Source organism: Loxodonta africana, chromosome 25 (assembly GCF_030014295.1).
Source record: "Loxodonta africana isolate mLoxAfr1 chromosome 25, mLoxAfr1.hap2, whole genome shotgun sequence".
Taxonomy (NCBI): Eukaryota; Metazoa; Chordata; class Mammalia; order Proboscidea; family Elephantidae; genus Loxodonta; species Loxodonta africana.
Window position 1 is genome coordinate 16,204,630 of NC_087366.1, and position 13,134 is coordinate 16,217,763.

At 37.2% G+C, this 13,134-nt stretch overlaps 1 protein-coding gene across 1 annotated transcript in view; it reads right to left on the minus strand.

Annotated features, from left to right (window-relative positions):
• HMCN1 (hemicentin 1) overlaps positions 1-13,134 on the minus strand; it is a 551,217-nt gene that overhangs the window by 262,606 nt on the left and 275,477 nt on the right. The window contains exons 13-15 of the mRNA XM_064276506.1: positions 12,432-12,559; positions 8,828-8,941; positions 4,926-5,084 (exon numbers count right to left, since the gene is read on the minus strand). Coding sequence (XP_064132576.1) covers positions 4,926-5,084; positions 8,828-8,941; positions 12,432-12,559 — 401 coding nt within the window. The remainder of the gene's footprint in view (positions 1-4,925; positions 5,085-8,827; positions 8,942-12,431; positions 12,560-13,134) is intronic.

Consider the following 13,134-nt stretch of genomic DNA (forward strand, 5'->3'; position numbering starts at 1 on the left):
GTTAGGCTCAGAGTGTGGGCAAGTGAAATGTGGAGATGGGACAGAAAGAAACTCTAGAATAGCAAAAGGATACGCATAAGCCTGGGATCAACCAAGAACTGTAGGGGGGTTGGAGGGGGGAGGGAGGTGTTACTGACACATTAGGACACAGGCATCAGTGAAAATAATGACAAATCAGAATTTTCAGAGCTAAGAAAGGCAAGAACAAACATGTTTAAAAGGATAAGCAAAGCTCAAGTTGTGCCCAGAAAACTCAGTTAACACGGAGAAGTCATCTGTAGGGAAGGCACTTTGGGAATAGTCCTAGGCACAAGAACGGTACAAGAAATATGTAAAAGTCCACCAATCAGGGAAATTACTTGCTAGTACCAGAAAACAAGGCAAATGAGAATACCAGGCACTAGGTAAGCTGCCAAGACAGCACAAAGAAGACATCAATGACAAGTAAACCTCAAAAATGAAGCAATTCATAACTCAGGCCAAGAAGCCTTTTAAATACTTCCTACTCCTGCATACGGCCAACTTGGACTTCAAGTGAATTACACTGGGTGGATGGTAAACAGATTAATGAGAATAGGGGGTGGTGAAGCAGCCAGTACGTGTAGTACAACATACAGTACTGGTACAGGAGAGGCTGTGCTACTTACAGAGGTTAAGAGCCCATTGAGTGGTTTCAAATGGCAGCTCCACTACCTCTTAGTCTATAAACTTGGGCAAATTATTTTACCTCTCCCAGTCTGAATTTCCCTATGAATGAAAGAAGGATAATAACATTTTCTATCTCATGTTGTTAAAAGACATAATCTTTATAAATCATTTAGTAAATAGTAAACACCGAATATTAACTATCATTAGCCACAAATATTGTAGAGTTAATTTATTAGATCTCCTTGGAAACCCTACGGGGCAGTTCTACTCTGTCCTATAGGGTTGCTATGAGTCAGAATCTACTTGATGGCAATGGGTGTGGTTTTATTTTTTAGTTCTGGAATTTAATGTAGCTCTTTTCAATATCATCTTTGTGGCTTCTGCATATATTTTAGTCTACCAAGATTCTGTGGATCCCCTAAGTATTCGTGTGCAGAGAACTGTGTAGCACCACGGCACTGTTGTCACTTAAGAGTTATAGTTTTGTGCACGTATTATTTGGAAAATACAACAGTTAAAAATGGGTTGACCATTTTGCTCTAAAATCGACTCCGAAATTTTTCTAATTCCTTTAATAATAATTAAATATATATCTCCATATATATATTTGGTTTTATATTCCTCCCTATGACAACCCTTGCATTATATTGGTCAAACAGATTTTTCTTTTTAAAACAGCTGGACACACTGTTTTGGTTCTACCAAACCACTTAACACACAACCACAGACTAAGGCTCAAACCCTGTGTGGTGCTGAATGTTGCCAATAAAATTACTGCCAGGCCAACATTTGGTTTGATATAGCCAATCTTCTTCCTTCCAAATGAATTCGCAATTCACTACCCCTCTTTAAATAGAATAAAAATCATTGGTAACTTTCCCTGTTGACCTGAAATGTCCATAAGTTAAAGCCATGATAATGAGAAATAGGAAAAAGGAGACTCATTACAAGAAGCTAGAACTCAAAAATAATATTAAACAGGATTCCATTATTATTTTTTCAATCTAGTGTTGTCGATGTGAAGTAACAACCCCGCGAAAACAATCTTAAAGCCCAAAAAGGTACATGATATGGATAAAAGCATGTTTTTCTTCTTAAGTCATAAGGTACTTAAATATATGCCCAATAATTTTGGAATTCACATGAATAATTTTATGCACTACTACCAGTTTATTACTTAACTTGTTCCAAGTCCTTTTTAAAAAGCAAATTGAAACTGACTTTCATATTAAAAGCTCAGTGCTAAATCTTAAATACTATGAGTTGGAATTGACTCGATGGCAACGGGTTTCGTTTTTTTTTAAAAATAGAAAGGGAGTCCTGGTAGTGCAGTGGTTAAGTGTTTGGCTGCTACCAAAAACTCAGCAGTTCGAATCCACCACCTGCTCCTTGGAAACCCTATGGGGCAGTTCTACCCTGTCCTTTACGGTCACTATGAGTTGGAATCAACTCAACAGCAATGTGTTTATTATAGAGATTTAGATATATAGATTACAGATATAGATAGGTATATAGATACATATATCTATCTATATCTCTCTATATATACATATACATTCCTATATCACTTTCAAAACTGAAAGAATCAAAATGACCACGTAATTTGTGAAGTTAATATGCCCTTTTGATACATGTTGCATGGAGCAGATTCAGGGGAACAGCACTAACCACTAACATGCTGAATGTCCACCAAGTTTCAGTTCCCAAGCACTATACATGGGTAGTGTCTCATCTCATCTTTACAACCACCCTGTGAGGTAGGTACCATTTACATTTTATAGACAAGTCAGACAGAAAGGTCACAAAGTCAACGATGATAGAGCTGGGATTCAGAAACCCAATCCCTCTCCAGAGGAGTACATTCTCCTAACCACTACATAAATTTGGGGGATTTTTTTTTTTTTTTGCTTTTAAACCTAATAGTGATAACCACAACCATCAACATGACTGGATTTACATAGTTCTGAGCCGTCACATCCTCTGCCTTCTAGGATATCTAACAACAGTTTTATGTGAACAGACAACCTCTGTCAGTTATGATGACCAGGATTCTAACGACGAATAATGAAACAATTAAGGCATGACAGCAACAGGAATAACGCTGACTTTAATACTAAGTTATTTGGCAAATGTTAACAAGGATCAAGGTTACAATAAGCAAACAATTGAATTTATGTTAATTCCATCAGGGTGATTACTGGAATAAAAGTTGAGAAAGCCATCATTTTAGAGAAGGTCACTCTTGAACACGAGTGAAGATAAAGCAAAGTTCAGTTCAGTTCAAAGAATGAAGGATAAATACAAAACATTTGTTGGAATGTTCCTAATCCAATGTCAGTCACCCTAGCACAGACAGCCCCAACCCATACACAGTGTATCACTGGGCAGAACAAAGAACCTGGAAAGTCCAGAACCTAAAGAGATTACTAAGAAGGCAGTGAGTAAGCAAAGAAGAATGTGAAATAAGGTTAGATTTTACACAAACTTGGAGGGGATGAAAGTGTCATTCTCTTCTTGCTGGGAACAATTACTCGGGCTGCTTCCCTCTTTCTCTAAAAAAAAATAAAAAAGAGCTAGACAATTCTAAAAGAATGTTGGGTAAATATGAAATATATGTGCAAGACAGAGGGAGAAGAAAAGTCAGCAGATATTGAGAATTGAAATGTTGTGCTTAGGATGTTGCTTGAAAACAAGAATTTTGTATGTACTTGACCTTTATACCCTGCTGGTAGATCCAGAAATACCCTCCACCCAGAGATTCCAGTCACATTTCCAAGGCATTCTCTTAATAACCACAAAGTTTAGTCATGATTCAAACACATCTTGCCATGCCCTAGACAGAGTCTACAGCGGTCTTTGTGGCCATTTCCAGCTCTGCTGATTCAACCCCCAGGGTGTAATCTCAAAGAATGCAGAACACTCAGCAGATGGATGAGGGGCAAAGGGGTCATAAAAGATTCCAGGAGGAAAAAATTAGTTGACATAAAATATTAAAGTTAGAGAGCCATTGTATCCACTTCAAAAATTAAGATAATAGAACTAAAATGTTTTGTTACTTTATTCTTTTAAAAAATGCATTTTCTTTATAATGCCTAATTTTTGTTTAATAAAAAAAAAAAACAACTTGGCATAAAAATCATTATGTTGCTGTTGTTAGTTGCCGTCAAGTTAATTCTGACTCATGGTGACCCCAGCATACATAAAAGAAAATACAACTTAAGGAAATGTCATATTTTATAAGCTTTGGGTGATGCAAATGTTTAAATCATCTGTTTAAGTTAAGCAGCCAGGCTGAAGCTGTTTCATCTCATATTTTACCATACCGTGTGGAGAGTTTTTTAAAAAAGGCATGAGATGGAAGAACAAACAAGGAGGGAGAACCAATCTTCTACAGTAACACAACTACAGTTGTCATGTGCATGCTGTATCCCTGACATTGCAACGGACATTTATTTGTAGTTTGTACTTACTTTATGCACTGGAGAATAATTGCTAGTGAATTAAAAAAAAGTAAAAGCACAATTGCTACCTTTGCTGTCAACAACAACTCTAAATTATGGTCTAGGGCCAAAGTCTAATTTCTGATCTCTAGTTTTTTAGTTGTTAATACTTAAAAATTTGGTATGTCAGAGTAAATGACTCCTGAGAGGAAACTGGCAATAGCTGATATACTGGTTAAGCTCACAATCTCTGAAGTCAGAAAAAAAAAGGACACTTGCCACGGAGCTGGTTCTAACTCATGTGACCCGATGTGTAATCGAGCAGAGCTACGCTCCACAGGGTTTTCAATGGTTGAGTTTTTGGAGGTAGATCACCAGCCCTTTCTTCTGAGGTACCACTGGGTATACTCAAACCACCTACCTTTCTGTTATTAGTGAGCATATGAACCTTTTGCACCACCAAGGGACCCTAAAGTCAGAAAACCTTGGTTCAAATATCCAGGCTCCCCCTCCCTAGCTCTATGACTCTAGTCAAGTTGTTTAGCCTTCCTAACCCTCAGTTTCCTTCTTTAGAAAATTGAGATAATGATCGCATTACCCTCTTAGGGTAGTTATGAAGATTTAATGAGACAATGCATATAAAGGCTATTTGCACCATGCCTGGTACATTGAAAACAATAAATGCTAAGTATCATTATTATATTAGTTACTTGAAATGTTCACTTTACTTTTGCATTCTGACAACAATTTCTACCTAACTGCTTCAAAGTTATTAAACATGGAATACTAGCGGATTGACACTGAAATAAGTTTGTCTATCAGAGCTGGGATGCTTACAGCCAACATCCAGAGTTATCTTGCCAGTGGCTCTACCAGCATCGTTGATGGCTACACATGTATAATCACCAGCATCCAGATCTTGAGTTTCTTGAATCTTCAAAAGTCCCAAAAAAGGATCAATAATAAGGAATGTTGAGGGCCTCAACTCAAGATCCCCTAAGTCAAAACAAGGAGAGAACATTAAACACAAGTATTTACATAGTATTTACATTGACTCTGCTATTGGTTGGATTTCAAAACTTCTGAATAAAGTTGACCGCAAAGTTTTTTAAATACAAGCGTCTGGTGCAAAGCAGACACTTATTGTTTATGCAGTGAGAGAATGAAGTGTTTATTGGCACTGAGCTGATTAATTAGTTTGTTTTTTTTTTATAAGTCTACAGCCTAATAATCTATAGCCCAAAATCTGGCCCTATAATGAATTTTGTACAAATATTTCTAAATTTCTATGTACCTAAGTAAAGATAAGCTCTTGAAGCTACATTGGGGGACTGAGAAATGGTGGCATTTGAAACAATGACTGTGTTAGGTAAGAAGAAAATGGGAAGAAAGTTGAAAGCAGATTTCTATCATTGCTTCTGGGCAGAGTGATTTTGTTACTCAGAGAATGCTTGAGAGGCTAGAGATGGTCTTAGTTTGGCTAATGACTAGGTTTTTGCTTTGCTGAATGCTATTCAGTTAGATTTTGTTTTGTGAAAGGTATAAGCTGAGGAAGGCTGGGGAAGAAGGAACCACAGTTAGCTGAAGAGAATAGGGAAGAGCATGTTGGAGAAGAGAAAGTGTTGGTGAGGAAATTCCAACAATGGTAAGAGAGATTTTGTTACATGAACCCCCAGGATAAAAAAATACCACCACTAAAATCGTATTTTTCATAAAAGTTTTTCAAGTTGGAGTTATGGGTTTTTGTGGGGAGTGGTGGCAGTGGGGCTCTAAGGGGGTAAAGGTGTGAAAATGGAAATTTTACTTCAATATGAGGGAAGGATGGCCCAAGAAAGATGAATTTTGCCTGGGTTACCTGTATATGTTATGTTTCCCTTCAGCACCTCTAATCCCTTTAGAAACACTTTTATTTGAAGGCAAACAATGCCTCAACAAAGCTTTAAGTTAAATTAGGCTTCTCTTTATCCTTCCCCTTCCTCCAGTGGTGTCTCCCCTCCAAAGAACGAAATTAACCAGGACAACCAGTATAATAAAAAAACGTGCATAATAGACCTGGATGTTTAATGCCAGCTCATTGTCCACAGCTTTGCTGTTTGTTTGTTTTTGTGGAGTTCCTCAAAACTTCCAGGAGGTTTGAGGACCATTGTTTTGGAGTTTCGTAGCACTCCCAGATGTCAAATCTGAAAAGGTTCTCTCCAAAATCCCACACACTAGCCATGTGCCTCAGGTCTGAGGCCCATAGAATTAGGTCCCACCGCCACTAATGGGTAGAGGGAACCTGAGAGCTAGTAATTCTCTAGGACACTACAAGAAGCACCAACCAACAGTCTCAAGGCAATAGACAGACAATTTTCTTTTTGTTTTTATATTTTTGGAAGGAAGGGAGGTCAAAGGAACTCTAAATTTAAAAAAAAAAAAGTTACATTGATAACCAACAGTGCCAAAAACAAAGTATTTTTCAGCATTCCAATATTTAAAACCCCAACCAATCTTTAAGCTTGCTACTACATACCATGTGAGAATGAGAGAAGCAACTGGAGCCGAGTCTGTGTGCCTCTTGGAAATTTTCATAAATAAAAGCAGATGATGTTGACATAAACTTTTCCTTCTACCAGGGGAAGATGCAATGTGACCTAGCTGTTCATCAAGTATTAAAATGTTTGGATTAAAGTGCATTTAGATTTTTGGAATTTACTTCTCCCTTATTTCTTCTGTGTATGTCAGAGAGCATAATAGAATGAAATAAAGACCTTTTTGCTAGTAGTTTTTTTTTCCAAAGTGAAAAAAAATTTTTTTAATGTTTCAAGAGCAACCGTAATGAAACAAAATATAAACTGGAAAAAAACTAGTTCAATCAAGTTCACATTTGTTCACATTTTGATAGTCTCTCCTTTCTTGATTTCAACTGAAAATTTTCATCATCAAATTATTAAAAAGCCCTAGGAAAATACAGAACCTTTGAAATAAAAATGAAATAGGGATCACTTAGTTTTAATCTAATCCCTATATTAAATAACAAGATTAGAAATATACAGTAAAACAGATGAACTTTCCTGACAATCTATTGTGGACTGTAGCAATCATTGCCACTGGGGAGGGTAGATCTGCCTGTTGTTCAGAAACATCAGGGCAATTTCCTCCCAATATGGACTGTCACTACCTAATGCCTATATTCTATCTCTGCTGGTTCATAACTCAGAGTGGAAAATGGAATGTTATTTCCAGGGACCCTTGAACTGCAACATCTATGGCTGAGAGGAGAGTAATAAGGAGTCAATTCCAGAATCTTCCAGGTAGTGGCAGTCAAGAGAAGCAATTTGTACAGGCCTTCCTCCCTCCTTCCTTAGCTTCCAAGGCATTTGTGGCACCAGGGTGCCATAAAGACTAACATACTGAGGAGAGCTCCAATTTGGGAGAATAAAAGACTCTGGTTATGATTCTGCTGTATACAGGCAGAGATCTCAGCATGCTCCATTAATTTTTGAATTTTTAACATAAACGACTGATTGACATTAAAAAAAAAAAAAAGAAAACTGCCCCTAACACATTTTTTTCTGGATCTATTTAATTATAATGTGAATTTGAAATTGATATGTATTTCATTTGAAATTCAAAGTTTTAAATATTTTGAATAAGTAAAAATGAGTATATGCTAACTGAAATTAACCAGATTAAGGGGCAAATCCAGAAATGTTTTCTTATGAGAGAAAATATGAAGATTAAAAAGCAATTAACATGCAAAACCACAAAAACGGCATTATCTCCTACTTTTTCACCGTTTTTGATTTGTATTATTAAAAGTATTTGTTTTCTACATAAAGCGCTTCTTTTTCACCTCATGTTCCCTGAGAGTTTGAACTCGAGATGAATTCATAATTTTGTGATTACGACATCAACCCGTTGCTATGGGAACGTCTGTGATTTAACAAACACAATCATAACAATAGCGCTTTGTACTATTTAGCGTTTTTCATCTGAAGATTAAAAAGTATTTTGCAAACAGAATCTCAATAATCCTAGCAACCTCCCTATTAGGGTGTTTGTGGGAATTGCTCTTTCTCATAAATTGGAAGAATTAAGACAGAAGCAGAAGCAGGACTTTTTACAAAAAAATACCTAATGTCAGCAACAGCCTGGACGAGGACCCAAGGATATTCTCCCTAAGGTCAAGTAGCATATTACTGCTATTTTATTATAGACTCACAGAGGTTAATCTTTATGCAAGGGAACTAGACAACGCCTATACTTGATACAAGCCCCTGCATTCATGGCCTTGAAATACATTTGTCTCTCGTGCCTGTAAGTTTTAAAGAGTGTCTTATATTTGAGCACTTTATAGAATGCATCCTTGAGAACCTAGACAACTTTTAAATGATGAGAGCCATCTTCTCTAAAAAAGGTGAACTGGAATCAGGGAGGCTATTTTAAACACTAACTGAGTATTCTTGGACAATTTTCTACAGGAAACAATCCTAAACTAACAAAGAAAACGTTCAGCTGGATTAGCAAAGGCGGGCTTTTCCTCCTTTGATTTTCATGGTTTTGTAATCCACACCAGATGTCAAATCCTGAAATTCAGAGTTTTGAATTTTGCGCTATCGTCCCCAGTGAGAACATAAACACATTTTATGGGGCTACTAAGTCACACACCAAAACAAATTTTTAACAAATCTTTTTTTTTTTTTTTAAAGAGAAAACAAAACTAAGTGAATCAGACACAAATATCTTTAGGAACATACCTTTGAACCATTTAACTTGAGGTGGGGGAATACCAGAAGTTTGACATTCCATAACTGTTGTATCCCCAAGGGCAACCAAGAGCTCACTCTGAACTACCATCAATTTTGGAGCTTCTAAAAAGAACAAATATGCAAATAGTCAATGCCTAGTGCAGTAGCACATGCACTCTGTTTATGTTTCCTTAACGAATCAATAAAAAAACAATCAGCATTTATGTGCTTGCAGCTATTTCAATATTTATAAACGGAAGAAAGCTCCTGTAATATGCATGCACATGGATGTGTGGATGAAAAGATCACTTAAAATAATAGAAAAAAGTGCACAAAATAATTTTGATAAAACAGAGTCCAAAAAATTTAGGAAATTAATTGATAGGTCTGTATGAAAAAGAGGAAAACAATCTTGGAACATTGCATACATCTAATAAAATCAATAATAAACGAACAGAGAGAAGGATAATGATAACAGAAATACAATCAAAAGAGGGATGATGATAAGACTGACTTGGCTAAATTAAGGTTTGAAGATAATACAACTGCAGATAAATTTGTTTATAGCATTTTCTCCCTGGTTTTAAGGTTATTCATATCTAATTACAGAGATATTTACAGTCTAAGGCTAAAATTTTCATCTATAAAAAAACAGTCTCTGGTTTTGACTCTACTTCTCCCTTTGATGCCATATACAGACATTCCCTAAGTTTCTTTCCTTAGCTCTGTTTGCTTCACCCCCATGCCTAATGCTTTATTCACTCATACATTTTCTCTAAACTTGACATTTTAGGACCTCCTTACTTCAAATGAAGTATTTTTAAACAAACCCAAGAGTTAACTTCTCAAATATGTCACTATGCTCCTTGAGGAAAGCCTGGTGGTATAGTGGTTAAGAGCCACAACTGCTAACCAAAAGGTCTGCAGTTTGAATCTACCAGGCACTCCTTGGAAACCCGATGGAGCAGTTCTACTCTGGCCTGTAGGGGTAGCTCTGAGTTGGAATCAACTCGACAGCAACGGGTTTGGTTTACTCCCCTTGAAAACCTTCAGTGATTCCCGATTGCTTTCAGAATACTGCCTAAATCCCTTAGTTTGGCTTATAAAAATCACAAATTGGTGCATAATTTTCTATTTAGCCTTACTTTCCAATACACTTCCTCACTTATCACAAGGTATAAACTAAAAAACCAAACTAGTTGCCACTGAGTCAATTCTGACTCATGGTGACCCCATGTGTTTCAGAGTAGACTACACTCCATAGGGTTTCCAATGCCTATGATCTTTTGGAAGGAGTCCTTGGGTGGCACAAACTGTTAAGCCCTGAACTACTAAACGAAAGGTCAGGAGTTTGAATCCACCCAGTAGAAGCCTTGGAAGCAAGGCCTGGCAATCTGCTTCTGAAAGGTCACAGTCTTGAAAACCCTAATGAGTATAGTTCTACTCTGCACACACGGGGTTGCCATGAGCCAGAATTGGCTCGAGGGTAACAGGTTTGGTTGTTTTGGTGTGTGTGTGTGTGTGTGTGTGTGTGTGTGTGTGTGATCTTTTGGAAGTAGATCTCCAAGCCTTTATCACAAGGTATTATTGTTGTCGTTAATTGTCACTGAGTCAGTTCTGACTCTTGGAGACCCCATGGTTGTGGAGTAGAGCTACTTCATACGGTTTTCAAGGCTGTGACCTTTTTTGGAAGCAGATCGCCAGGCTTCTCTTCCAAAGCATTTCTGGATGAGTCCAAACCACCAACTGCTCAGCTAGTAATCAAGTAAGCTACATAAAGAGTCCAAAACACACTCTACTTCCTCATACCTTCCTGCCTTTGCTAAAGCTGCTTCCTATGAACGAAATGCCCTTTGCCACAACTCTTCAAATCCCACTCATTCTTCTAAAAACATTCTTCTAGACTGAGTTTAAATCCTGTCTCCTTTGAAAACTATTTGCAAATTCCGCAGTTAGAATTAATCTTCCCTTCTGCTCACTTCCCACTGTAGTACTTGTCTCTCTGCCTTGTTATAGTCCTTATGTTTCCACTGCTATTATGCAAGATCCTGGAAGGTGAGGACTATGTGACATTTATTTACTTATTTATTTATATTCTACAGTCTGTAGCACAGTATTTTGCACACTCTGGGTGCTTAGCAAGTTAAATAAATGTGTTGTATATTTTGGCTCCTATGTGAATGAACCAAAATTTGTTTCTCCAGTGTAGAGTTCTGTGCCAATCACTCATTCTACATTCCCAACTGTCTGTCCCCTCTCCACCTGGGTGTTTTGCCAATGTTTTTAGTTCTGTTATCTCCAAATCAGAGCCCATCTTCCCTTCTAAACTTTTTCTCTCTGCCACCTCTCTCATTTATATAAGTGAAACCATTTCTTTCCTGGATCCCAGGTTCAAAACCTACGACCCTTTTGTTTCCTCCCTCATCTGTCCACTCCAAATCCACTCATCTATCTTTATTGTGAATCTTGTTACACCCATTCTTCTCCACTGCCAGTTTCACTTCCTTATCACGAATGAATGGAGAATAAGGGTGAATCAGAGGGTCATTAATTACTGTACAATTCATAAACTAACACTCAGCTCATGGGGCCCTTACTCCTTAACCCCTCATTTGACTAAGAAAGAACAAATCAAACAGAAACATTCTATAGAGTAATTGCCATGAAGTAAACCTTCAATAAATGCTTGAGTGTGAAGGGTAAAAATGGGAGATGAAAAATGAAGATAAACCAGACAGAGTCCAGCGCAACTAGATGGTGCCTGGCTACAACCACTGACTGCTCTGAGGGGATCACAATAGAGGGTCCCAGACAGAGCTGGAGGAAAATGTAGACCAAAATTCTAACTTGCAAAAAAAGACCAGACTTACTGGCCTGTCAGAGACTGTAGAAATCCCGAGAATATGGCCCCCGGACACCCTTTTAGCTCAGTAATGAAGTCACCCCTGAGGTTCAACCTTCAGCCGAAGATTAGACAGGCCCATAAAACAAAACAAAACTGAAGGGGCACACCAGACCGGGGGCAAGGAATAGAAGGATGGAGGGGACAGGACAGCTGGTAATAGGAAACCGACAGTCGAACGGAGGGTGTTGACATGTCGTGAAGTTGGCAACCAATGTCACAAAACAATGTGTGCACTAATTGTTTAATGAGAAGCTGGTTTGTTCTGTAAACCTTCATTCAAAGTACAATAATAAAAAAAAAAAGAAAATAATACTTAGACAAGATAAATGACAGAAATACTATAATGATTTGGACTGTAAATGAGAAATATAAAATAGAAGTTGAGGTAAGCTAGAAAGGACATAGAATTTATTAATTTGAAAGTTAAACGTTGTGGAGAGCAGATGAATCGTGGAAGCCAAAACTTTGTGAATACTCTGGAACTGTCAGAATCTGGAAGCTTCCTTGATTTTTGTTGACCAAACAATCTATTTGCTCCCTGAATTTTTAAGTTAAATTAGTTACAATATTTGATTTAATCAATATGTGAAGTAGATAATTAAGTTATAATATTGTGTATAAACTTTCTCTAATACTAATTTTCAGAACAATATTGCTCTTTATGCTATTTATCCTATTTTAATTGTCTTTCAAACTGATAATACTTGCCAATGTATCTAAGTGTTGATGTTTGTTTATCTGTTCCAGCTGAATTACTTGCCAGGCAGCCATATATCCCTGCATCTTTGGGAACTGCATTTTTGATAAATAAGGTACCATCTGAGGCCATCCTATACCTAGGGATAATAAACAAAAAGAAAATAAAATTGAAAACACCATAATAATAGTGTCAAGGTGGTATAGCACCTTCCTTTCAAATATTTCAAAGTTAAATTTTTGGTATTCATTGCAGAAATGATTAGCATCATCACTTTGCAAACAAAGATATAATAATAATTTATTATTTCTAACATGTATCTAGCACTTACTATGTACCAGGGACTGTTCTAGGAGTTTTTCATTTATTAACATTTTAATCTTCATAACAACCCAATAAATTAGATACTATTATTATATCTACAGATGAGCAAAGAGGTTACATAACTTGCCCAAAGTCAGGGTCAGTAAGTGAAAGAAACGGAATTTGCACCCAGGCAATCTTGTTCCATGTGGTGAAATGCTAGGCTAAATTAGTCTTCGAAATGAAAACCTCAGGGATGAAATGCCTCACGTCACACCGTGAGTCACTGATGAGTCTAGGGACAGAATCTGGCTCAACTTCCTGGATCATACCTAAGCCCTCCTCCTCATGCCAAACCCAGAGTAATGGAAGCCCGATGGGTAGAAACTTTGTTGTTTATATTCCACATGT